The sequence below is a fragment of the Lepidochelys kempii genome, chromosome 7 (genome assembly GCF_965140265.1).
Source record: "Lepidochelys kempii isolate rLepKem1 chromosome 7, rLepKem1.hap2, whole genome shotgun sequence".
Classification (NCBI taxonomy): Eukaryota; Metazoa; Chordata; order Testudines; family Cheloniidae; genus Lepidochelys; species Lepidochelys kempii.
This window is the reverse complement of record NC_133262.1, coordinates 52,083,278-52,110,829: the sequence shown is the minus strand read 5'-3', so window position 1 is coordinate 52,110,829 and position 27,552 is coordinate 52,083,278. Positions and strand designations below refer to the sequence as shown.

General features: G+C 48.8%; 1 protein-coding gene across 10 annotated transcripts in view; it reads left to right on the top strand.

Moving 5' to 3' along the window:
- RNF123 (ring finger protein 123) overlaps nt 1-27,552 on the top strand; it is a 157,493-nt gene that overhangs the window by 15,087 nt on the left and 114,854 nt on the right. For 8 of the 10 annotated variants that reach the window (XM_073352674.1, XM_073352675.1, XM_073352677.1 and 5 more), the window contains exons 4-11: nt 4,264-4,343; nt 5,269-5,366; nt 6,875-6,929; nt 7,273-7,358; nt 9,508-9,594; nt 11,703-11,770; nt 20,202-20,327; nt 21,168-21,282. In XM_073352674.1, coding sequence (XP_073208775.1) covers nt 4,264-4,343; nt 5,269-5,366; nt 6,875-6,929; nt 7,273-7,358; nt 9,508-9,594; nt 11,703-11,770; nt 20,202-20,327; nt 21,168-21,282 — 715 coding nt within the window. Of the gene's footprint in view, nt 1-4,263; nt 4,344-5,268; nt 5,367-6,874; nt 6,930-7,272; nt 7,359-9,507; nt 9,595-11,702; nt 11,771-20,201; nt 20,328-21,167; nt 21,283-27,552 lie in introns of those variants that run through there. The other 2 variants (XM_073352681.1, XM_073352679.1) reach the window with 2 other exon arrangements.

The following is a 27,552-nucleotide window of genomic DNA, read 5'->3' as shown; positions in this document are numbered from 1 at the left end:
CTCATTCCCATTTATCATGCTACCATTATCCCTAAGATCCTCTTTAGTCTTATTAAAGACTGAGGCAAAGTATTTGTTTAGATATTGGGCCATGCCTAGATTATCCTTGACCTCCACTCCATCCTCAGTTTTTAGCGGTCCCACTTCTTCTTTCTTTGTTTTTTTCCTATTTATATGACTATAGAACCTTTTACTATTGGTTTTAATTCCCTTTGCAAGGTCCAACTCTACTTGACTTTTAGCCTGTCTCACTTTATCCCTACATATTCTGACCTCAATAAGGTAGCTTTCCTTACTGATCCCTCCCTTCTTCCACTCCCTATATGCTTTCTGCTTTTTCTTAATTACCTCTCTAAGATGCTTGCTCATCCAGCTTGGTCTACAACTCCTGCCTATGAATTTTTTCCCCTTTCTTGGGATGCAGGCTTCCGATAGCTTCTGCAGCTTTAATTTAAAATAATCCCAGGCCTCCTCTACCTTTAAACCCATAAATTCTTCAGTCCAATCCACTTCCCTAACTAATTTCCTTAATTTTTGAAAGTCAGCCCTTTTGAAATCAAAAACCCTAGTTGCAGATTTATTTTTGTTAATCCTTCCATTCAATTTGAACTGAATTAGCTCATGATCACTTGAGCCAAGATTATCCCCTACAACCATTTCCTCTATGAGATCCTCATTACTCGCCAAGACCAGATCTAAAATGGCATCCCCTCTAGTCGGTTCAGCAACTACTTGTTGAAGGAATCCATCAGCTATCGCATCTAGGAAAATCTGAGCCCTATTATTATTACTAGCACTCATCCTCCAGTCTATATCTGGGAAGTTAAAGTCTCCCATGATCACACAGTTTCCATTAGTATTTACTTTATTAAAAACATTAAAAAGGGCTCTATCCATATCCAAATTAGATCCCGGTGGTCTATAGCACACCCCAAGCACTATCCTAGGGGAGGCTCTAATAGTTTTCTTCCCCAATTTAATTATTGCCCAGACAGACTCAGTCATATCCATTTCATCGCTTCTTATTTCTTTACATTCTATCTCATCATTGATATACAGTGCTACTCCACCACCTTTACCTTTATTTCGGTCTTTCCTAAACAGCACATACCCTTCAATACCTGTAGCCCAATCATGACTACTATTCCACCAGGTCTCTGTTATACCTATAATATCTGGTTTCACTTCCTGCACCAGTAACTCTAGTTCCTCCATTTTGTTACCTAGGCTCCTTGCATTAGTGTACAAACATCTTAATTTTTGCTGTTTGGCCTCACTCACATTCTGTACCCTATTAGGCACGGTTATTTTACTACCAGTATAACCTATTAGACTTGTATCTACACTGCCCTTCCTCCTACCTACAGCTGTATCCACTCTTACTTCATTTTCTTTCCACTCTATGCTAAATTCTGGCGTGGAGATTACCTGGACATCTCCCAACCATCTCCCCCAAATTCCTAGTTTAAAGCTCTCTTAATCAGTTGTGCCAGCCTCCATCCTAGAAGTCTATTTCCTTCCCTACTCAGATGAAGTCCATCCCGAGAGAACTGTCCTCTATCCATGAATGCCTCCCAATGGCCATACATCCCAAAGCCCTCCTTATAGCACCACTGCCTAAGCCATCTATTGATAGTCATAATCTTGTCACACCTTTGTTGCCCTTCTCTAGGAACAGGCAAAATCCCACTAAAGATCACCTGAGCCTCAATTTCCTTAAGCGTCCTCCCCAGCCTAACATAGTCTCCCTTAATACTTTCCAGGATCTTGGGTAGCAGAATACCCGTGGTCGGGGCTCTAGGGGTGTGTCTGTGTAGATTTGTTCCTGTAGCAGGGAGTTTCTTGAGCAGATGGTGTAGTTTCTTTTGGTACTCCTTGGTGGGAATGGAGGATAGTGGCCTGTAGAATGTGGTGTTGGAGAGTTGTCTGGCAGCCTACTGTTCATAATCCGACTTATTCATGATGACAACAGCACCTCCTTTGTAAGCCCTTTTGATTATCATGTCAGAGTTGTTTCTGAGGCTGTGGATGACGTTGCGTTCTGTACAGCTGAGGTTATGGGGCAAGTGATGCTGTTTGTTCACAATTTCAACGTGTGCGGAAGCACTCTATGTAAAAGTCCAGTCTGTCATTTTGACTGTCAGGCAAAGTCCACGCAGAATTCTTCTTCTTGTAGTGTTGGTAGGAGAATTCTTGTAGGTCACTGCTCTATTCAGTGATGTGTTGAAAATATTCCTTGAGTCGGAGATGGCAAAAGTAGGCTTCCAGATCACTGCAGAACTGTATCATGTGCGTGGGGTAGCAAGAGAGTCCCCGAGATAGGACAGACTCTTCTGCTGGGCTATGTGTGTGGTTGGATAGATTAACAATATTGTTGGGTGAGTTAAGGGTACCAACGTTGTAGCTCCCTGTGGCATGTAGGAGTTTAGGTAGTTTACTGTCGTTTTTCCTCTGTTGAGAAGTGGGGGAGAGTTATGAGTTCAATCCTTGAGGCAGCCATTTAGGGATCTGGGGCAAAAATTGGGGATTGGTTCTGCTTTGAGCAGAGGGTTGGACTAGATGACATCCTGAAGTCCCTTCCAACCCTGATATTCTATGATTCGATGAAGTAAGCGTTGTAAATGGCTTGTTTTTGTAAAGTCCAGCCATGTGGAAATTTGTGTGGAAGGTTGGTTTTGTATGAGAGTTTCTAGTTTTGGAAAAGAGGAAAAGAGGAAAAATTGCTTTTGTAGTGAGCCAGCCACTCCCTGTCCCTTTAAAACTACTATACTCACCTGGGGAAGTGAGGAAACAGATTGACAGAGCGGAATGGGTACCCAGAAGTCACTGTTAGTTTTTAAGGTGCCATCAGACTCCTTGTTGTTTTTGTGGATACAGACTAACACAACTACCCCTCTGATACTTGGTATCTTTATTATTAGGTGTCCTCTGAAGGAAACTGCTTGTGCAGGGCAAAAGTAAAGCTAGACACTAGACAACAAGCTGTGGCACTGAAATTCTTTTTATACTTTCAATTCTGCTTCACATTCGGTGGGTCAGAATCCTGGGGCCTCTTGCTGTGTAACTCTTGTGTTCAGCTTTACCACGGGAAGCCTGTAGGCTCGGGGTGGGTACAGTTGCAGTTGGAATGGTGTGGAGCCCCTCTGGTGAAATGTTCCTCTTTCTGGCTGGCTGTGTTTAAAAGGCGCCGGGGGTCACATTCCTCCCACTATGCTTAGATTCTAAGCTCACATCTGATCTGTCATCACCTCTAAAAATAACTTTGGGCCCTCTTGGCTGTTGGTAAGCTGAGGTTATGGGGGGAGGAGAGAGGACTGTCTCATGTTACTTTGCCACACACTTTCCAGCCAGCATGCCTTGGAATATTCCATTTGCACTAGCATGTCAGTTTTCAGAACTCCAATTCTTTTGTCTGCTGACTGGAGCTTTAAGGGCATAGGGCTGACAGACCAGGAAAGGGTGATTGATCCAACAAACTGGCTTCTGTTTGTTTTTCTCCTCTCTGCCTCCTTGGACTTGAGCTGAGAAGTAGAAGGCTGTAGTCTGATCCCAGTACATTATCACCTCAACTCAGGTGCAGACAAAGAGAGCTCTTGGCTAATGGAACTTGCCATATTGAAGCAGTCCTTCTAGGCTGTTGTGCTCTCTGGTAGTGGATTGTACTGTGCTTGGGCTGAGCTCCCCTTAAACATCCGCAAAGCTGTCTCATTAATACTAATTAATATTAATACATTAATACTGTCTCATTGTTTCCTTGAGCATCCCCATCTGTCTGTCTACATCGTCTCTCATTTTATATTTAGATTGTCAGCTCTCTGGGGCAGGGACTGTCCTTTTTGCTCTGTTTGTACAGCACCTAACACAATGTGGTCCTGGACCATGAATGGGGCTTTAGGCACTGTGGTAATAGTAATGCAGTTGGCCAGTTTCACAGTACTCCGCATAGGATTGCCTCTGACCTCAGCTGATGATCAGCACCAAGAGTTGAGGGCCTTTGGTAATTTAGCTTATCTCTTTGCAAACACTGTTCTTATTCACATATCTCAGCCTTTGATCCTAGCATGCCTGTCTGCCTCAAGTTCCTTGGGTTAATGATATGTAACACAGAAAAGTGGAACTTCTTACTGTGAGCTTTACTACAAAGAGCAGCAAAGGATAATGGTGGGGACAGTCAGGCAGATCTGGCTTACAAGCCACCCAAGGTGTGAACTCATTAAACCTGGGTGACACAGAGTTCTGAAGGGCTCTCTTCTTTATTCCCAGGAAGCCACTGACATTCCAGAACCTGCAGGAGCACCTAGACAAATTGCTGGCAGAGGACAGTGGTGCAGAGGACAGTCGAGGTAGGAGATATTGGATGTCTGGTCCTTTTGGAGCTTCCTTCTCTGCCTTATTGGGAGAAAAATCAGTCTCATGGGAGACAGATTCCTAAATGAGCTTGGTTCTTGCTTTCCTATGTTCTGATTCATCCTCTCTTTAACTCCTGCATTCTAAGCACTTGTGGGCTAACCCTGCAACAGATCAGTTCTTAGTTGTAACAACCACGTTTCCAGATGGATAGTGGGTGCTTGCTCCAAAGAATGGACAAACTCATTATGCAGTGAACTCTTGTTTGGGCAGGTGTGTTGGATATATCTCCTTAGCAATGATATAGCAAGCCCTTGCTGCTGAGGCTTCACACTGCAGAATAGCTGGAGTGTACCATTCTCCAATGGAATAAGCAGGCTTGTTGATAGTCTGTGGCTTATTCTTCTGATGCATTCCCCTGCTGTTGCTGAATTTCCTCAGCCCCACGCTTTTACCTGCCATGGTCCGAGGCATTTGTTTCCTCCCCCAGTCATTAAAGCACAGCCCATAAGAGGTGATGCTTTGCCTCTTCATGTATCTAGTCACGAGCCCATATCTACTGTGCGAGTGTCCTGCTACCACTAGATGGGAATGTTTGGTCTAATGTTTGGTTTGGAGTTCAGCTTTGATGGCAGTCACTGTTTTGAGACTGGGCATGTGACTTGGGTGCTGCATGCCTAAAACATCATGCATTGCTTTGAGAACTTCCATTTAAGTTTCATCCTGAGCCCCCTTCCCCGCTGCCTCCTGGAAGTGCTGATAATCTGATACTAATAACTCTGTTCTTCTGCTCCTCCTCAGCTGCAGAATCCAGGTGTTCTTCTCTAGTCTATACCATGGTGTCCACAAAACACTTTTACTGCAAGTGCCACGTGGCTTTCTCTGCTGCTCTGACTGGCTTTCATGCAACTCTCATTTCAGATCAGGTATTAGAGGGGCGACTTGGTCCCTCCACTGTGGTGTTGGACCACACCAGTGGTTTTGAGGGACTCCTCCTGGTTGATGATGACCTACTTGGGGTGAGTGTGACAAGGGGCACAGTGTATGTAGAATGGCCCATGGGGATTTAAAGGTCTGTCTTCAGGCCTGCGTTGTCCTCTTGCAACATGTTCTTCAAAGCAAATCCCCCTGCCGCCATTTTGGTGAGTGTTGTTAAATGACGCTCTGGGAGGCTGTAATGCTCCTGAGTGAAACAGATTCTCCAAGAGGAGGAGTTCTAGCAGTGCCTTCAAACTGTATTTCAGGCAAGCTGCTCCTGCTCTGGTTTTATTGCATAGTCTGTTGTTCAGAGGTTTGAGATTCTGGGGTGGTTCTCAGTTGGTTTTTTTTAAGTCACCTCGAGGTTGCATTGCACTTAGCCTGTATTCTGTGATACCCAGGTGCTGCAGGTTAAGTCAGTGAAGCATCAAACAAAAATGAAAGGCAGTATGCAGGGCCTTTGGGTAACCAGAGGTCTCTGGGCAGCAGGGGCCAGGCAGTTCCCTCATCCTTCCCTTCACTAGCCTGTTGTCCATTCTCGCTCCCTGGCTCACTTCCAGCACCTATTCCCTCTGCTCCTGCCATGGTGCTGTGGGAGTCCCCATCACTGCACTGACTTGTTCTCTTCTCTTTCTCTTGCTCTATCCCATTGGCCACAAGCCCTGCTTCCTGCCACTCACTGAACCCACTGCCCCCCATTGAGCCCTGCTGCCTCCACTTACTGTAGCCCTTTCTCCCCCAGCACACTCACTGAAAGAGCAAAGTGGCCCAGTCTGCTGGGATCTAGCAGATTCTCCACCTGCCCCAGCAATCCCACCCCTCACTGTCTCCTTGCGTTCCTTGCCCCGTGCTTACACCTCTGTCTCAGTCTCTTTGTTCTTCCTCCTTGGTCCTTCTTGCTTTGCCTGCCACCGCCCCATCTCTCTCCTCCCCTGGATCTAGAGTGCGTTGTCAAACTGATGTGTGTGTAAATTGCCTGTCACTCCCTGAACCCCCACCTCCTTGTCTGCCCTGAAATCAGGAGCATCTTAGAGCATGGGTTGTCATTCCTCTGTGTCGGGAAAGAACCGGGTGGGAACCGTAGTAAGTACTCCCTAGTCCTGGTCTCCAGGCTGGCTATACTGAACCTGTGACTTCATCCTAGCTTCACATGGCTTATCTAGGATCCAGACATCTCCCCTGCTCCTCCTTGTACTCTCAGCAGCACCAGCAACAAACTATATCTACTTGGCTATTGCTGCTGGGCCCTGGTGGTGCTGCTGAGCTCCTGCTGAGCTCCTACTAAGCTCGTAATGTATTTGCAAACACCATGCGTTATGGGATGTGTGCAATTCAGGTAGCTCCAGACTGTTTGCTGCTGAAGACCCTGGGATCCTGGCAATTGATATGTTGCCTTTGATAGCAACTGTCTCCCTGACTTACGATGGAAAAATGTCCCCTGTGACTTGGGCTGCATGCAGTGGGAAGTGCCAGTGGTGGGGCCTGGGCTGGGGGAATCTGTGGGCCTGCCTCAGCTGTACAAATCTCCCTTGTTTGTTCCTCCATTCAGGTGATTGGCCATAGCAACTTTGGCTCCATCAGGGCCACGACCTGTGTGTATAAAGGTAAGTGCAGTGAGCGGGTGGTGTGGCTGGAGAGCCTGCCATGACAGAAGGGAGTTGCAGGTTACCCAGCTGGAGAGGCAAGGGTGTTTGATATGCTGCAGCCTCCTCAAGCTTTTAAAACCCCAATCCTTCCACTTGGTCTGTGGGGATGGAAGGGAGGCAAACGATTGTCTGATACCAAATGGGAGGAGTTGGCAGAGGGGATTGGGTTTGACCTTAAGGTCCCCTGGACATCACATCCTCTCCTGCAATGGCAGTGTCGCTGCCTGCTGTTCTGCTGCACTGAGTTCTTAGTTTGTGCTGTCTGGCTCTGTCATCCCTGCTCCTCTCCCCTCTCTTCCAGGGAAATGGATCTACGAGGTGCTCATCTCCTCCCAAGGGCTCATGCAGATTGGCTGGTGCACTCTCAACTGCAGGTTTAATCAGGAGGTACTGTAACTGCACAGCTCTGCAGCCTGTTCCTGGCCTGCATGCCGAGGTGGGGGGCGTGTTCTGTTGTCTTGGTGCGCTAAAGTTGCTTCCAAGCACATGTGCACACTGTAAATGTCAGATCATCATGAAATAATAGACCTCATAAAAGCTATTTCTGCTGCAATTGCAGACTAGGGTACAGTGCAGGTGCCCTCCAAATCCCTTCTGTTTTATGTGCTCATGCTGGATACACAACTGGGGACAGCAAATGCTGCATCTCAGATTACATACGACAAGCCGTCAGGAACAGTATCTCCGATAATGTCACGGCTAACCTGGTGGCTGAACTTTGTGACTTTGTCGTCACCCACAACTATTTCACATTTGGGGACGATTTGTCCCTTCAAACCAGCGGCACTGCTATGGGTACCCGCATGGCCCCAGAGGATGCCATGCTTCTGCTCTCCCTTCTGCTCTCTCCTCTGGCACCCTGTTAGCATGATATACAGGGCTGATGGGAACATTCATGGCATCTGGGCCTCAACATGGTTCTTGCCAATAGGTGCTACGTGGCTTCTCAGGCTGGCATAAGCAGAGCCTGGTAAACTCTTGCCAGGCATTTGGGGGCTGTTTGTTTCACTTGGAGTCTGGCCTGCCTGTTTTCAGTGTGTCCTTGAATGTTGATGTGTGATTGGCAAGGCAGGGGGGACGGGGAGCAGCTGGTGGTGTCTCACTGGCTAGAGTGTTGGGTGTATGGTTTGCTCCTATTCTTTTGTTTGGGCTGAAGGTCAGTGGGGCGGTGGTCTGTAAAAGGCATAGGAAGTGGGAGTGCAAGTGCCGCTGAGTAACAGGATCTTTGCAGGCGCTGTGGGAGTGCAGAGGGCAGTCTGTTGCTGCCCTGGGAGGATTACAGGTGACCATAGATCTGGGGGCTGTGTGTGTGAACTACTAGAATTATGGTCCAACGCTCTCCTCCTGCCCACAGCAGAGTGCGCATGCTGCTGAGCGCCAGAAAGCCCATTTTCTCTACCTTGTGGCTTCGCTTCCATTGCAGTGGCTGCCTCTCTGGGTGTGAAGAGAACAGGAGTACTCGTGGCACCTTAGAGACTAACAAATTTATTAGAACATAAGCTTTTGTGGGCTACAGCCCACTTCATCAGATGCATAGAATGGAACATATAGCAAGAAGATATATAGTGACCGGGTCGGGCTAGATGGCTACAGGAGAGTAATAGAAGGTAGATATATTAGCCCCAGGTTAAGTAGGTCCCTTTTTACTGGTAAGGTAACAGGGAAGGTTCCAGAACAATCAGGAACCTTCTGGAGACAATTAAGACACAGGCTGATTAGAACACCTGCAGCCAATCAAGAAGCTGTTAGAATCAATTAAGGCAGGCTAATCAGGGCACCCAGGTTTAAAAAGGAGCTCACTTCAGTTTGTGGTGCACGTGTGAGGAGCTGGGAGCAAGAGGCACTAGGAGCTGAGAGTGAGAACGCGGACTGTTGGAGGACTGAGGAGTACAAGCATTATCAGACACCAGAAGGAAGGTCCTATGGTGAGAATAAAGAAGGTGTTGGGAGGAGGCCATGGGGAAGTAGCCGAGGGAGTTGTAGCTGTCGCACAGCTGTTCCAGGAGGCACTCTAGATAGCTGCATTCCACAGGGCTCTGGGCTGGAACCCGGAGTAGAGGGCGGGCCCGGGTTCCCCCCAAACCTCCCAACTCCTGGTCAGACACAGGAGGAGTCGACCTGCACTTTGGGTTCAGAAAAACGGCCAAGCTATTATCAGCAGGAGAAAAACTTTTGTAGTGATAATCAAGATGGTCCATTTAGACAGTTGACAAGGTGTGAGGATATTTAACATGGGGAAATAGATTCAATATGAGTAATGACCCAGCCACTCCCAGTCTCTATTCAAACCCAAGTTAATGGTATCTACTTTGCATATTAATTCAAGCTCAGCAGTTTCTCTTTGGAGTCTGTTTTTGAAGCTTTTCTGTTGCAAAATTGCAACCGTTAAATCTTTTACTGAGTGGCCAGAGAGGTTGAAGTGTTCTCCTACCGGTTTTTGAATGTTATGATTCCTGATGTCTGGGTGTGAGGTGCTTGAGCTGGGCTTCTTGTGCCCCGTCAGCTTGACTCTATTCTTGGCCTCTTCTCTGTGCAGGAGGGGGTTGGAGACACTCTGGATTCGTATGCATATGATGGAAACAGGGTGCGCAAGTGGAACGTCACCACCACCAACTACGGTAAAGTAAGTGCCTGCGCTCAGTGGCTGCCAAGAGGGAGCTCTCCTTTGCTTTTGGGCCTTCCCACCAGGTCACAGGTTAGGTCGCTAGTGGAGCACTGTGACTGCATGGTCTAGCATTCCCCAGCTGCAGTGATGAGTTCTGTCGAAGCCTTAATTGGTATTGGCAGTGACATGGAGGTGTTGAGAGGAGCTGGCTCTGCAAGAGGGTGTGCAGCAGTCAGCAGAGCCCAGAGAGGCAGTGCTGCTCTCAAACCACACTGAACCCCCTCATTGTCTTTGTGAATGCCAGCTGGGGAAGAGCTGTTCTTTCCTTTGGGCAGGGGAAGAGAAGAGCTAGCAGAGCCATATTCCCTTTAAAAGGGAAGGAAGTAGGTGGCTCCCTTTGCTCCCTGTATCTTACAAAGCTCTTTCCTGGACTTTGTAAAACACTAGTGAGTGGTTTGGCGAAACAAGGAGCCAGCCCCAGGTGAGCTTGGGGATGCAGACAGCCTGATGATCACTGATCTATGCTCCTGGTAGCACACTGCACCCTTACAGCACCTACGTATTCGGACCTGGCTGCTTGGCCATCTAGTTCAGTTCACTGAGCAGCTGCTCATGGGAATGAACCCCAGCTTGGTGCAGCTATTGTTCTCAGGAGGGCACCATTTGGTTTGCTCCTTGTTAAACGATGCTGCTGCCCTGTGGCTAATTCTGCTGGGTTTGTGGGTCTGACACAGCCACGGTCATACATGTAAACCTAGTAATGGCCAACAAGGAGAGCCTCTGAGTGTTGTGTGCACAACTGTGCAGAGGTGGCTGACGATGCTGTGTGAGCTTTTGTGGGAAGGAGATGTCCCGTGCTTTTCTCTCTAGACCTGGCCAAAAAAGGGTTGCTGGAAAACAACCGAAATTGTTCTCTTTGCAAAACTGAAAACTTCTGATTTCTGTCAGGAATGTCAGAATGAATGCTCCTGGCTGTGCCTGCCTGCAGGGCTCAGTCTTAGGGAGACAAGGTGGGTGAGTAATCTCTTATTGACCAATTTTTGTTGGGGACTGAGACAAGCTTCTCAGGTCTCTGAAATGTACGCCAGGGACCAGAGCTAAATACAAGGTGGAAAAGATTGTTGAAGTAGTTAACACATTTCAAGGGACCAATCAAGGTGAAGTGGCCCGTTAACAGCCCACCATTCATAGGGAGGAAAGGAAGGGCATGGGGAGCAGCTGGGGGAGGTTGGTAGTGGGTTATAGATTATTTTAATAAGCCATAAATCCAGTGTGTCTATTCAGTCCGTGATTTTTAGAGCCTAGCAAAGTTATGAATTTAAGCTCCCAGGCTTGTCTTTTGAAGGAATTGTGCAGGCTTGTTTGAGGATGAAGACTCAGAGGTTGGATATAGAGTGATCACTTTGCAAAAAGTGTTCACCCACAGGTGCTTGGGTGTGTTTTTGTCTTTGGAAGGCTCTTGCCAGCTTCGCTTTCTGCAAGTGATGTTGACACAAGCTTTTCTGGGGGGCTGCTGAGACACAGTGCCTAGGAGCTAGGTGTTCCCCCACCAGCTCTGGGAGGCAGAGAGTCCCACTGTACAGACTGCCCTGAGGCAAGGGACCCCTGTTTTCCATGCTGTCTGGCTCTAGGTCAGCCTGGAAGCTCCTGAGAACCTTGGATTGAGCTCAGACTTACAGGGCTTCCCAAAGTGCCTGCTGAGAAACCAGGAGCTTGGAAGCCCTGAGACACACTCTCGGGATCTGTGACAGCACTGCTATGTGGACTACCCTGGGCCAGGGACCCCCAGGGCTTCCAGACTCATGGCCAGCGGGCTCCCTAAACTGACACTAGTGTTTGTTTTGGAAATGTGTCAGTGTTACTGAAATGAATTGCTGTGGGGGATTTCTGGTTCATGGAACACTTAGAAAAATTTGGATTCATTCCTTTTCGTAATGAAACCAAATTGCAAAAATGCAAAATTTCCCATGAACCAGAAAACCCATGTTTTGGCTAGCTCTTCTCTTCTCTTCCCAGTCCAAGAGTCTGGGATAGGTGTCTGGTCCTGCTCTGGTTTGGGAATATCCAATGGGAAGCTGGTCGAACACCTGGATAAGCCTCTAAACCTTTTCCTTCTTTTTGTGCAGTCCTGGGCGGCAGGAGACATCGTCAGCTGTTTGATAGACCTGGATGAGGGGACCATTGCTTTCTGCCTGTAAGCATCTTTGCAGGGCTCCCTGTTGCATTGACTAGCCCTGCTTAGTGTCAATGTTCCTCTTTCCTCTATTCTCAGCAGATGCTGCCAGGCCTTGGATGAGCTTCTCCTGGCAATCACCAGGAATATTGTACTCCCATGGCTGAACCCTTGGCCAAAGTAGCAGCTTGGTAGGGTACTTATACTCCTAATCGTCATGGAACCCAAATGGTTTACTTCTGAGCATGACTTAAAGGCTCTATCTTTGGTGCAGAGCTAACACAGGTGAATGGCACTTGGGTTAACCTAGCCCAGATCATAGAATCATAGAATATCAGGGTTGGAAGGGACCTCAGGAGGTCATCTAGTCCAACCCCTTGCTCAAAGCAGGACCAATCCCCAATTTTTGCTCCAGATCCCTAAATGGCCCCCTCAAGGATTGAACTTACAACCCTGGCCTGTAGCAGGCCAATGCTCAAACCACTGAACTATCCCTCCCCCTCCAATGTGAGGAGCCACACTGTGAAGACCTGGTCAAGTTATTGGGTCCACACCTAAGTTCCCTCTAAGCTGCGCAGCCGCACAGCAGCCTATTAAGCGCCTCTCAGGGCGGTGGCAGGGAGAGATGCTTCTTCCCCAGCCCCAGGCCTGCTGCGGCCAGGGAAGAGCCCCCCCCCCCCCCCCCCAGCTGACCATGGCCCTGGGCCTGCCGTGGCTGGGGGAGAGGCGCCTATTCTCCCCAGCCCACATGCTGCTGTGGGGAGAGAGCTCGGGGAAGTCCTCTTTCCCCACTGTAGCCCTGGGGCAGCCTGTCCTGCACCCCAAGCCCCTCATCCTTGGCCTCACCCCAAAGCCTGAAACCCCAGCCAGAGCCCCTACACTCTGAACCCCTCAGCCCCACCCCCACCACATGAATTTTGTTATGTGCACCAATATGGAGGTGATGTGTGACACATTCATTCATTCTGCACATGCATGGGGGAAAAATTAGAGGGAACACTGGTGCTGCACTCCTCCAAATGTGTTGCTAGGACTACTGGGGTTCTTATGATTCTTAGCAGTGCAGTAAGCTGAGATGCTCTGATAGTTTTGCAGTGAGTCATGGGAGAACTTGCCTGTCCTCGGCACATGAGGAATTGTGGGAAGGTATTGGAGTACCACTGGCATGAACCTGCTTCCGTACTGCAAACTGCGTGGGTTACAAGCCCAAGTGAAAGCAGCACCTGGGCTTTAGCCTATAGCCCCAGATGAGCTAGCTGGACTGGGTTTCAGAGTAGCAGCCATGTTAGTCTCCGCAAAAAGAAAAGGAGTACTTGTGGCACCTTGGAGACTAACGCATTTATTTGAGCATAAGCTTTCGTGAGCTACAGCTCACTTAAGCTCCTTCATATGTAGGTCAGAGGTTTGTGTGTGTGTGTGGGAGCCAGCTTAACTTTGTAGTGAAGACAGCTTAAAGCAGCCCAGGGATTCAGGCTGTGCCCCCAGGAGGGGGGCAGTGCCACCAGGCAGGCTAGACGTGGTGGGGAATCACTCGGGTTCTGGGTCAGGTGTCTGTGGCACTGCATGGAGTTCTGCACCATTGCAATATTGCACTTGTGAAAACTCCCCCAGCCCCATTCCACTAAATGAATGGGAGAGACGCTGCTTTGGAGTCCGCTGCAACAGTAGCTGTGTGACAGATGCAGAGTTGCTGCAGGCATGCAAAGTGGTGAGCAGAAGGGAAAGGGCAAGTCTGTGTCAGATGTTGCTTTTAAACTTCTAAAAGGCTGGTACAAAGCTGGAGAGCTCTGGAATTAGCTGTTAAAGGGAGCTGCAAAGCAGACTCCGAATGGGGCTTATTCTTTGCACTCTCTGGTGGCTACAGAAAGCCTGAAAGGTATCTTCAGAAATGCTTTTTTCTGCTTGTTTTCCATAAGAAATTCTGTTCATGTCTAGCCTGGAAGACTCTGGGGCTGGAGAGCTAGTAAAATAACAGTGTGTGAGGCCAGAGAGTGAAAGTTGAGTCAGACTGTCAAACAGCTGTTCAGTTTACAGCAGTATTAATCTTCAGTAACTCTTTGTTAAAGAGTCTATCCCCAGCCCTCTGATTAAAGGGTGAGAGCTCCAAATACACCACCCAGACCCCCCCCAGCCGTCCAGCCTGGGGGAGGGATGTTGGTGGGGGAACCCTTGCAAGCTGCCTTTCGGCCTTTTTTGCTGCTTTCCAATAGATAACCTCATTTAAAAAAAAATCCTTCAAAGGTCACCTTTAAACTCAAGCCCAGGCAGCTGTGTAATGGAGGGTAGATGAGCTCCCTCTTCTGGGGCACTTATGGTGTAACAGCCTGCACTCCTGTTCCTGTGAGGCACCTGCTGGCTGGTGGGCAGAACACTCACCCCCCTTTTTCTCTGGGGCCAGGGCAAGTTGGGGGTTGCTGGGCTTGGCTCTAAGACAGCTGGTTGATTGGCAAAGCAGGCCCAGTGGAGCGTGGCAGTATTCTCTCCAGGGAATGGGAATCTCTGGTGTGGAGCAAGTTGCTGCTGGGTGCTGGCCAGAGGAGGGGAGTCCAGCAAGTGGTGGGCATTTTTGATGCACAGCAAGGACTGAATGCAGGTGCTTTGTGGAGAAGATGCTCTAAGGCTGCAGAGTAGAACAGACTGCGGGTGTGTGAACTGCAGTGTGCACCACAGTGCTGCGCTGTAGCTGCTGTGTGGATGCTGCCGGCATGAAGTACAAGGTGCCTAGTTTGCTCTGCACACAAGACTATGTTAATGTGAAATAGAATCATGAAAGCACAGGACTGGAAGGGACCTCGAGAGGTCATCTAGTCCAGTCCCCTGCACTCATGGCAGGGCTAAGTTCACGTCAGCAGTGTCCAGTGCAGTTACATCACAGCACTTCAGTGCATGCTGCAGTTCGCACCCCTGTAGCCCACGTGGGGGGCTGTGCAGACAAGCCCTTAGCTTCCTGGTTGGAATGGGAAGACCTTATGGCCCCTCCCTCGCAATTACATTGGTAACATTAAGAAAAGGAGTACTTGTGGCACCTTAGAGACTAACCTATTTATTTAAGTATAAGCTTTCGTGAGCTACAGCTTACTTCATCGGATGCATAAAGTGGAAAATACAGTGAGGAGATTTATATACACACAGACCATGAAAAAATGGGTGTTTATCATACACATTGTAAGGAGAGTGATCACTTAAGATGAGCTATTACCATCAGGAGAGTGGGGTGTGGGGAGAAAAAACCTTTTGAAGCGATAATCAAGGTGGGCCATTTCCAGCACATTTCCAGGAGTTAACAAGAACATCTGAGGAACAGTGGGGGAGGGGGAGGAATAAACAAGGGGAAATAGTTTTACTTTGTAAAATGACTCAACCACTCCCAGTATCTATTCAAGCCTAAGTTAATTGTATCCAATTTGCAAATTAATTCCAATTCAGCAGTCTCTCATTGGGGTCTGTTTCTGAAGTTTTTTTGTTGAAGAATAGTCACTTTTAGGTCAGAAATCTAGTGACCAGAGAGAATAGAATCATAGAATATCAGGGTTCGAAGGGACCCCAGAAGGTCATCTAGTCCAACCCCCTGCTCGAAGCAGGACCAATTCCCAGTTAAATCATCCCAGCCAGGGCTTTGTCAAGCCTGACCTTAAAAACCTCTAAGGAAGGAGATTCTACCACCTCCCTAGGTAACGCATTCCAGTGTTTCACCACCCTCTTAGTGAAAAAGTTTTTCCTAATATCCAATCTAAACCTCCCCCACTGCAACTTGAGACCATTACTCCTCGTTCTGTCATCTGCTACCATTGAGAACAGTCTACAGCCATCCTCTTTGGAACCCCCTTTCAGGTAGTTGAAAGCAGCTATCAAATCCCCCCTCATTCTTCTCTTCTGCAGGCTAAACAATCCCAGCTCCCTCAGCCTCTCCTCATAAGTCATGTGTTCCAGTCCCCTAATCATTTTTGTTGCCCTTCGCTGGACTCTCTCCAATTTATCCACATCCTTCTTGAAGTGTGGGGCCCAAAACTGGACACAGTACTCCAGATGAGGCCTCACCAATGTTGAATAGAGGGGAACGATCACGTCCCTCGATCTGCTCGCTATGCCCCTACTTATACATCCCAAAATGCCATTGGCCTTCTTGGCAACAAGGGCACACTGCTGACTCTCATCCAGCTTCTCATCCACGGTCACCCCTAGGTCCTTTTCCGCAGAACTGCTGCCTAGCCATTCGGTCCCTAGTCTGTAGCTGTGCATTGGGTTCTTCCGTCCTAAGTGCAGGACCCTGCACTTATCCTTATTGAACCTCATCGGATTTCTTTTGGCCCAATCCTCCAATTTGTCTAGGTCCTTCTGTATCCTATCCCTCCCCTCCAGCATATCTACCACTCCTCCCAGTTTAGTATCATCCGCAAATTTGCTGAGAGTGCAATCCACACCATCCTCCAGATCATTTATGAAGATATTGAACAAAACCGGCCCCAGGACCGACCCTTGGGGCACTCCACTTGATACCGGCTGCCAACTAGACATGGAGCCATTGATCACTACCCGTTGAGCCCGACAATCTAGCCAGCTTTCTACCCACCTTATAGTGCATTCATCCAGCCCATACTTCCTTAACTTGCTGACAAGAATACTGTGGGAGACCGTGTCAAAAGCTTTGCTAAAGTCTAGAAACAATACATCCACTGCTTTCCCTTCATCCACAGAACCAGTAATCTCATCATAAAAGGCGATTAGATTAGTCAGGCATGACCTTCCCTTGGTGAATCCATGCTGGCTGTTCCTGATCACTTTCCTCTCATGCAAGTGCTTCAGGATTGATTCTTTGAGGACCTGCTCCATGATTTTTCCAGGGACTGAGGTGAGGCTGACTGGCCTGTAGTTCCCAGGATCCTCCTTCTTCCCTTTTTTAAAGATTGGCACTACATTATCCTTTTTCCAGTCATCCGGGACTTCCCCGGTTCGCCACGAGTTTTCAAAGATAATGGCCAATGGCTCTGCAATCACAGCCGCCAATTCCTTCAGCACTCTCGGATGCAACTCGTCCGGCCCCATGGACTTGTGCACGTCCAGCTTTTCGAAATAGTCCCTAACCACCTCTATCTCCACAGAGGGCTGGCCATCTCTTCCCCATTTTGTGATGCCCAGCGCAGCAGTCTGGGAGCTGAGCTTGTTAGTGAAAACAGAGGCAAAAAAAGCATTGAGTACATTAGCTTTTTCCACATCCTCTGTCACTAGGTTGCCTCCCTCATTCAGTAAGGGGCCCACACATTCCTTGGCTTTCTTCTTGTTGCCAGCATACCTGAAGAAACCCTTCTTGTTACTCTTGACATCTCTGGCTAGCTGCAGCTCCAGGTGCGATTTGGCCCTCCTGATATCATTCCTACATGCCCGAGCAATATTTTTATACTCTTCCCTGGTCATATGTCCAACCTTCCACTTCTTGTAAGCTTCTTTTTTATGTTTAAGATCCGCTAGGATTTCACCATTAAGCCAAGCTGGTCGCCTGCCATATTTACTATTCTTTCGACTCATTGGGATGGTTTGTCCCTGTAACCTCAACAGGGATTCCTTGAAATACAGCCAGCTCTCCTGGACTCCTTTCCCCTTCAAGTTAGTCCCCCAGGGGATCCTGGCCATCCGTTCCCTGAGGGAGTCGAAGTCTGCTTTCCTGAAGTCCAGGGTCCGTATCCTGCTGCTTACCTTTCTTCCCTGCGTCAGGATCCTGAACTCAGCCAACTCATGGTCACTGCCTCCCAGATTCCCATCCACTTTTGCTTCCCCCACTAATTCTACCCGGTTTGTGAGCAGCAGGTCAAGAAAAGCGCCCCCCCTAGTTGGCTCCTCTAGCACTTGCGCCAGGAAATTGTCCCCTACGCTTTCCAAAAACTTCCTGGGTTGTCTGTGCACCGCTGTATTGCTCTCCCAGCAGATATCAGGAAAATTAAAGTCACCCATGAGAATCAGGGCATGCGATCTAGTAGCTTCCGTGAGCTGCCGGAAGAAAGCCTCATCTACCTCATCCCCCTGGTCCGGTGGTCTATAGCAGACTCCCACCACTACATCACTCTTGTTGCACACACTTCTAAACTTAATCCAGAGACACTCAGGTTTTTCTGCAGTTTCGTACCGGAGCTCTGAGCAGTCATACTGCTCCCTTACATACAGTGCTACTCCCCCACCTTTTCTGCCCTGCCTGTCCTTCCTGAACAGTTTATAACCATCCATGACAGTACTCCAGTCATGTGAGTTATCCCACCAAGTCTCTGTTATTCCGATCACGTCATAGTTCCTTGACATCACCAGGACCTCCAGTTCTCCCTGCTTGTTTCCAAGGCTTTGTGCATTTGTATATAAGCACTTGAGATAACCTGTTGATCGCCCCTCATTCCCAGTATGAGGCAGGAGCCCTCCCCTCACAGACATTCCTGCCTGTGCTTCCTCCCGGTATCCCGCTTGTCGGGGTTCCAGGGGTGTGTCTGTGTGGATTTGTTCTTGTGCTTTTTCAGGGAGTTTCTTGAGCAAATGCTGTAGTTTCTTTTGGTAACCTTCAGTGGGATCAGAGGGTAATGGCTTGTAGAAAGTGGTGTTGGAGAGCTGCCGAGCAGCCTCTTGTTCATATTCCGACCTATTCATGATGACAGGACCTCCTTTGTCAGCCTTTTTGATTATGATGTCAGAGTTGTTTCTGAGGCTGTGGATGGCATTGTGTTCTGCACGGCTGAGGTTATGGGGCAAGTGATGCTGCTTTTCTACTATTTCACTCCAACGAGAGACTGCTGAATTGGAATTAATTTGCAAATTGGATACAATTAACTTAGGCTTGAATAGAGACTGGGAGTGGTTGAGTCATTATACAAAGTAAAACTATTTCCCCTTGTTTATTCCTCCCGCTTACCCTTCCTCCCTCTCCCCCCCCCCACACTGTTCCTCAGACGTTCTTGTTAACTCCTGGAAATGTGCTGGAAATGGCCCACCTTGATTATCGCTTCAAAAGGTTTTTTCTCCCCACACCCCACTCTCCTGATGGTAATAGCTCATCTTAAGTGATCACTCTCCTTACAATGATAAACACCCATTTTTTCATGGTCTGTGTGTATATAAATCTCCTCACTGTATTTTCCGCTTTATGCATCCGATGAAGTGAGCTGTAGCTCACGAAAGCTTATGCTCAAATAAATTAGTTAGTCTCTAAGGTGCCACAAGTACTCCTTTTCTTTTTGAGAATACAGACTAACATGGTTGCTACTCTGAAACCATTGGTAACATTGGCACCAGGGTTTGCTTCCTCCTGCTGGGAACTGCCACTGTAACACCTGGGAGTGGCACCATGGGAACACATTGCTGCTGGACCTGGTGAGCCAAATGCAGGACACTTTCTGGTGCTGAAAAGTAAAGCCTATGGAGTGGCTGCTGTTGAGAGTTCAGGGGCGCTGTGGGTGCCCAGTGTCTGCAGACCAGGCCCTGCTGGAGGGAACGTCCTTCACCCAGGTGTGTCCGTTGCAGTATTCCTTGCTAAACAGGTTGGCAAAGTTTTACCCTGCAATGCCTGTCCCAGGCCAGGCCCCTGCCACATGTGAGCTGTCCTGTGAGCTTTACGCTGGTGGCATAGCACAAACACTCTGTAGCACAATGGGACTGAATTCCATAGCACTGCTAACATGGTCTGTCTGTGGCATCCCTCACATTTCCAGGCCCACAGCCATGGCTCTGGAGAAAATCCTCTTCAACCTAACTTGCTTGATTTTGATGCTGGGTTCTTGTTGTGCTTGCTGACTGCAGGGGCCTTGGCAGCACTGATTATGCCCAGCCCTGCCAATCTGTGTTGGAGCAGGGGCACTTTGTAGCCAGCATCAGCAGCTCATCTGCAGCTGCCTGGCTGCTCTGGCTGCACTTCTGGTTCCCTGGCTCCATTTCTACCTCTCTGACCCCCATTGCCTAGCACCATAGATCTGTGCAGGGAGCATACACTGGGGCCCAAGAGGCAGCTGCAGGCAGGTCCCAGCCAGGCAGGGGGACAGGAAACAGGTTGTGGGTAGCCTGATACAGCACAGGTGAATTCCACAGCTGAAGCTGAATGCTGTGGCTGAGGAATCTGAGATCTGTGGGGCACTGACATAGAGGAACAGGGAAAATCACACTCTCTGAGTGTTATCTGTGGTGTCTTGGATACCATTATTGCTTCACACTCCATTCATGTTTTCAGGGTTACCTCAGCATTAAAAGGGCTAGAGACACATTTTCTGAATGAGATTCTGGAGCACACGTCTGGTGTGGATTCATGGGCCCTTGATGCTGATTTCCAAATCTGCCAGTGCACATCTGCCCTTCACTGTGTGATCATAGTAAATAAGAGAAGCCCGTGGTCTGTTGCCTCCTCCTCCAAACATGGTCCCTGAGATGGATGAACCACTAACCTCTAACAGGCTGGTTAAACCCCAGTGGGGGCTGTCTCCTCTTTCAGGAATGGTGTGTCTCTGGGAACAGCTTTCGATAACATCACCAGGGGAGCTGGCATGGCGTACTTCCCTGCTATCAGCCTCTCCTTCAAAGAATCAGTCGCTTTTAACTTCGGCAGCCGCCCACTCCGATATCCTTTCACAATAAGCCTGGGGGAAGAACAACCGGTACCTAGACCATTCTGGGTGAGGGGTGCTGAGTGCACAGGCCAAACTCTGCAATCCACGATCTTGCCCTCACTTGTCCTACTCAGATGTGCTCTTCGCCATCCCTTGGGCCGGAAGCTAAGCAGGGTGGGCAATACGAAGTGCCTTCTCCTGTACTGGGCGTGTTCCACTTGCTCTGAAATGAAGTGGGTCTAATGCTGCCTCAACTGTAGGCTGACTGCTCTTGAGTGCCAAGATCCCTTCACTGTATCTTACTCAAAGTGTAGAAGTCCCAAGGGGGCCAGGAGTGTGGGCCCCCTTTGCTACGGGCCCTTCCCATCCTCCCCTCCGGGCTGAGGGCACTCTAATGTATCTTTTGGCATGGCAAAAGTGCCTCACGTGTTGGTGGGAGGGTTGGGAATGGCAGCCCATAGCTGCGCGGCTCTCGGGCCTGATGATCCCAGAGGTACTTTAGTGAGCAAAGTCTGAAATACTTGTACTTCCTTGTGGCCTCTTGGAATGTCTGTTCCCTGTAGGGTGACTAGATGTCCTGATTTTATAGGGACAGTCCCGATTTTTGGGTGTTTTTCTTATAGGCTCCTATTACCCACCCACTCCCTGTCCCGATTTTTCATACTTGCTGTCTGGTCACCCTAGTTCCCTGCTTGGCACAAGGACTGGAAAGCATGGGGTGGCCTCAAGTTCTGACCAGAGAATATATGGACTGTATAATATAGCACATGCATGGCAGTCTCCTTGCGGAGCCAATGGTGCAGGTCTTCTGTTGCATTCTGGCTAGTAGACTTCTCTTAACACTCCAGCACTTATCCGGTGGAGGGATATCGCCCCCTGCAGGACCCGCCCAGTGTGGACCTGGTGAAAGCTCACAAGCTGTTGGGCTACCTGAAGAACGTTATTCACATTGGGATAGACGTGTTGGTAAGTTGGCATCATCGGGTTAGTGAGGCTAAGATCTAGGAAATTTGTGCTGCTGCCTTCCCTCTGTCTGCCACTTTAAAAGCTATTAAAACTCTGTGTATAGCTCCCTACCTTCAGGGATATGTGCTTGTGGAGGGCTCCTGTGACTTGGTGACTCCTAATTGCCTATCACTCAAGGGTTGCAATAAGTCACCTCTAGCTTGTTAAAATATTTTTTATTTGCAGTGGTGTTGTAGCCGTGTTGGTCCCGGGATATTAGAGAGACAAGGTGAGTGAGGTCATATCTTTTACTGGATCAGCTTCTGTTGGTGGAAGAGAGAAGTTCTAGAACTGCACAGAGGACTTCTTCGGGTCTGGGAAAGGTCCTCAGTGTCGCAGCTAAATACAAGTTGGAACAGATTAAACATAAGGGGTTAACACATTGCAAGAAACCATTTTAAACGAAGTGGGCAATTAATATCTCTGCAGTATCAGAAGCAAGCTCCCCACAGACCAGGACCCACCAACTCAGAGGCACCAGACTCTGGCAGAACAACTGGATGCAAAACCTACAGACATAGCTCCACTGTTAAGATGATCAGTACCCCCATAACACTTTTTAGGATCCATGGGTCCTACATATGTCTATCACAACCTGGGGTATACCTCATCCCATGCATCAAATGCCCCCACAACACCAGTGTGGGCAAACTCACACAGAAAAATGTTAAGACCAAAACACCCTGGCACTTGTGGGGAATGCCTTTCCCACAGTGATCTCTCCATGTCTGACCTCTCAGTCCTCATCCTCAAAGGAAACCTGCACAACACCTTCAAAAAATGAGCCTGGGAACATAAGTTCATTACTCTGCTGGACTTGAAGTCCTGGTCTACATGCAAAATTGGGTCTTTTAAGCTGCCTTTTGTTGACCTAGTTGTGCATGTGTCTACACTTAAGCATGTGTCCTGCTGATGTAAGCACCCTGTTACAGCAACACAGCACCACCACTTCCCCAAGGGGCACTGAGCCATGGTCGATGTATGGAGGTGGCTGCAGCATGAATGTAGACACTGCGTTACTTATGTCTACCCTAACAGTCCTCCAGCAGCTGTCCCACAATGCCAGACACTGACCGCTCTTATCACGATTGTGAACTCCACTGTCCAGGGGTCACAGAGACTGGAAGGCTCCCCACCACCTCTTTAAAGCCCTGTGAATTTTTGAAATGTCTTTTCTTGATTACCTGGCTTGACGAGCACACCGAGCAGCTCTCTATTGTGTGCAACTGTCTAGCTCACCATGCCGGTTACGTGCTCCAGACACTCTGGATTGGAGTAGACGAGCTATTGGATCTCCTGGGCCTGTGGGGAGAAGAGGCTCTGCAGACACAGCTATGGACCAGTAATAGGAAACTGGACATCCATGAGCAGATTGTATGGAGGATTCAGGAGAAGCAGTATGACAGGGACCAGCACCATGCTGTGTGAAAGTGTAAGAACTGCAACAGGTGTATCAGAAGGCCAGGGAGGCCAACAGTCAATCCATTGCCAAGCTGCAGACCTGCCGCTTTTATAAAGAGCCACATGCCATACTATGCAGAGACCCCATCACCACCCCACAGACTACCAGGGATACCTCCAAGGAGCCTGAGCGATAGGCCCCTGATGTGAACAGTGAGGAGGTGGAGGAAGAAGAGGGTGGAAAACATGCAACTGGGGGGTCCAGCTATGCCACGAGCCAGGACCTGTTTGAGATTCCATTGCAGTCCCAGCTTTCGAGCATGGGTGAGCCCGATGTAGGGGAAGTAACATCAGGTAAGTGTTGTGACAAAGTTCCTCCTCTGCCTTGGTGGGTCTTGCACTTATTGGCGGATTTGCTCTCCTTGGAGCTTCACAGCAGCCCTTAGTTTGGCCGTTTTTGTGAACCCACAGTCCGGGTCCCCTCCTCCTGGTCTCTGACCAGGAGTTGGGAGGTTTGGGGGGAACCCAAGCCTGCCCTTTACTCTGGGTTCCACCCTAGGGCCCTGTGGAATGCAACTGTCTAGAGTGCCTCCTGGAACAGCTGTGCGACAGCTACAATTCCCTCTGCTACTTCCCCATGGCCTCCTTCCAACACCTTCTTTATCCTCACATAGGACCTTCCTCCTGGTGTCTGATAATGCTTGGTACTCCTCAGTCCTCCAACAGTATGCTTTCTCACTCTCAGCTCCTAGTGCCATTTGCTCCCAGCTCCTTACATGCACACCACAAACTGAAGTGAGCTCCTTTTTAAACCTGGGTGCCCTGATTAGCTTGCCTTAATTGATTCTAACAGCTTCTTGATTGGCTGCAGGTATTCTAATCAGCCTGTCTGTCTTAATTGTCTCCAGAAGGTTCCTGCTTGCTCTGGAACCTTCCCTGTTACCTTACCAGTGAAAAGGGACCTACTTAACCTGGGGCTAATATATCTACCTTCTATTACTCTCCTGTAGCCATCTGGCCCGACCCTGTCACATAGTGTAATTGTATTTCCCATTATGATGGTATACTGATGTTGCTCCTATCTTAACAGGACACAACTATCAACTTTTCATTAATTTACTTGTACAAGAGGAGATCGTGGTGCAACAAAGAGGTAGCATTATTATCTGCTTTTCAGTGCCCTCTAGAGTTAAGCAAGGCAGGGGAGGTGAGTATGGGGGAGGGCATGCGAAGCAGTTATGTAGACCGAGATGTTCCTTGAATCTTCCTGAGAGATCTTGGTGAAACTGCCATGGAGGCTCTCTGCAATCCTATCCCAAAAGTTTCTAGGGATGACGGCCTTATTACTTCCTCCTCAGTAGGACACTTTCCCACTGCACTCAGCAATAACTTCAGCAGGCACCCTTGCAGTGCATAGGCTAGCAGCATACCGCCACTTCCAAGAGCAGGAGACGGGTGGTGGTGGTGGTCAGGGACTCCCTCCTAAGGGGACGAAGTCATCCATCTGCCGTCCAGACTGGGAAACTTGCAGTGTGCTGCTTGCCTGGAGCTAGAATTCAGGATGTGATGGGGTGTCTGCCCGGACTGATCAAGCCCTCGGGCCGCTGCTCCTTCCTACTTCTCCATGTGGGCACCAATGATACTGCCAAGAATGACCTTGAGTGGGTCACTGCAGACTACGTGGCTCTGGGACAAAGGATAAAGGAGTTTGAGATGCAAGTCGTTTCTCGTCCATCCTTGCTGTTGAAGGAAAAGACCTAGGTAGGGACCATGAAATTGTGGAAGTAAATACATGGTTACACAAGTGGTAACAGAGAGGGCTTTAGATTCTTCGACCATGGCATGTTGTTCTCGGAAGGAGGATTGCTAGGAAGAGATGGCATCCACCTAATGAAGAGAGGGAAGAGCATCTTTGCAGGCAGGCTTGCTAGCCTGGTGAGGAGGGCTTTAAACTAGGTTTGCCGGGCGATGGAGACCTAAGCTCTCAGGTATGTGGGGAAGTGGGATACTGGGAGGAAATACAAGGAGGAGGGTGCAACAGGGGAAGCCTCCAGATTCATATTGAGAAAGTAGGGCAATCGGCTAGTTATGTTAGGTCCCTGTACACGAATGCAAGAAGCCTGGGAAACAAGCAGGAAGAATTGGAAGTACTGGCACAGTCAAGGAACTATGATGTGACCGGAATAAGAGACTTTGTGGGGTAACTCACATGACTGGAGCACTGTCATGGATGGGTCTAAACTGTTCAGGAGGGACAGGTAGAGGAGAGAAGGTAGAGGAGTTGCACTGTCTGTAAGAGAGCAGTATGATTGCTCAGAGCTCTAGTATGAAGCTGGAGAAAAGTCTGTTGAGAGTCTTTGGGTTAAGTTTAGAGGCGAGAGCAACAAGGATGATGTCGTGGTGGGCATCTGTTACAGACCACCAGATCAGGAGGATGAGGTAGACGAGGCTTTCTTCAGACAACTAACAGAAGTTTTCAAATCACAGGCCCTGGTTCTCATGGGGGACTTCAATCACCCTGACATCTGCTGGGAGAGCAATACAGCGGTGCACAGACAATCCAGGAAGTTTTTGGACAGTGTTGGGGACAACTTTCTGGTACAAGTGCTAGAGGAACCAACTAGGGGCTGTGCTCCTCTTGACCTGCTGCTCACAAACAGGGAAGATTTGGTAGGGGAAGTAGAAGTGGGTGGCAACCTGGGCAGCAGTGACCATGAGATGGTCGTGTTCAGGATCCTGACAAAAGGAAGAAAGGAGAGCAGCAGAATATGGACCCTGGACTTCTGAAAAGCAGAATGACTCCCTCAGGGAACTGATGGGCAGCATCCCCTGGGAGGCTAATATGTGGGGGCAAGGAGTCCAGGAGAGATGGCTGTATTTTAAAATAGCCTTATTGAGGGGGCAGGAACAAACCGTCCCGATGTGCAGAAAGAATAACAAATATGGCAGGTGACCAGCTTGGCTTAATAGAGAAATCTTCAGTGAGCTTAAACACAAAAAGGAATCTTACAAGAAGTGGAAACTTGGACAGATGACTAAGGAGGAGCATAAAAATATTGCTAGAGCATGCAGGGATATAATCAGGAAGGCCAAAGAACAAATGGAGTTGCAGCTAGCAAGGGATGTGAAAGGCAACAAGAAGGGTTTCTACAGGTATGTTAGGAACATGAAAAAGGTCAGGGAATGTGTGGGACCCTTACTGAATGGGGGAGGCAACCTAGTGACAGATGTGGAAAAAGCTGAGGTACTCAATGCTTTATTTGCCTCAGTCTTCACAGACCAGGTCAGCTCCCAGGCTACTGCACTGGGCAGCACAGTATGGGGAGGAGGTGAGCAGCCCTCAGTGGTGAAAGAACAGGTTAAGGACTATTTAGAAAAGCTGGACATGCACAAGTCCATGAGGCCGGATGCAGTGCACCTGAGGGAGTTGGCGGATGTGATTGCAGAGCCATTGGCCATTATCTTTGACAACTGGTGGCGATCGGGGGAGACCCTGGACTATTGGAAAAAGGCAAATATAGTGCCCATGTTTTAAAAAGGGAAGATGAAGAATCTGGGGAACTACAGACTGGTCAGCCTCACCTCAGTCCCTGGAAAAATCATGGAGCAGGTCCTAAAGGAATCCATTTTGAAGCACTTGGAGGAGAGGAAAGTGATCAGGAACAGTCAACATGGATTCACCAAGGGCAGGTCATGCCTGAGCAACCTGATTGCCTTCTCTGATGAGATAACTGGCCCTGTGGATATGGGGAAAGCGGTGGACGTGATATACCTTGACTTTAGCAAAGCTTTTGATACGGTCTCCCACAGTATTCTTGCCAAGAAGTTAAAGAAGTATGGATTGGATGAATGGACTCTAAGGTGGATAGAAAGCTGCCTAGATCGTCAGGCTCAACGGGTAGTGATCAACGGCTTGATGTCTAGTTGGCAGCCGGTATCAAGCAGAGTGCCCCAGGGGTTGGTCCTGGGGCCGGTTTTATTCAACATCTTCATTTAATGATCTGGATGATGGGATGGTTGTCCTCCGCAAACTTGCTGAGGGTGTAATTAAGCTTTGGGGGGGAGGTAGATATGCTGGAGGGTAGGGATATGGTCCAGAGTGATCTAGACAAATTGGAGGACTGGGCCAAAAGAAATCTGATGAGGTTCAACAAGGGCAAGTGCAGAGTCCTGAACTTAGGATGGAAGAATCCCATCCACTGCTACAGGCTGGGGACCGACTGGCTAAGCAGCAGTTCTGCAGAAAAGGACCTGGGGATTACAGTGGACGAGAAGCTGGATATGAGTCAACAGTGTGCCCTTGTTACCAAGAAGGCTAACAGCATATTGGGCTGCATTAGTAGGATTATTGCCAGCAGATTGAGAGAAGTGATTATTCTCCTCTATTTGGCATTGGTGAGGCCACATCTGGAGTGTTGCGTCCAGTTTTGAGCCCCCTACTACAGAAAGGATGTGGAAAAATTGGAGAGAGTCCAGGGGAGGGCAACAAAAATGATTAGGGGTCTGGAGCACGTGACTTATGAGGAGAGGCTGAGGGAACTGGGCTTATTTTGTCTGCAGAAGAGAAGAATGAGGGGGGATTTGATAGCACCCTTCAGCTACATGAAAGGGGGTTCCAAAGAGGATGGAGCTAGGCTGTTCTCAATGGTGGCAGATGGCAGAACAAAGAGCAATGGTCTCAAGTTGCAGTGTGGGAGGTCTAGGTTGGATATCAGGGAAAACTATTTCACTAGGAGGGTGGTGAAGCAGTGGAATGAGTTACCTAGGGAGGTGGTAGAATCTCTAGCCTTAGAGGTTTTTAAGGCCTGGCTTGACAAAGCCCTGGCTGTG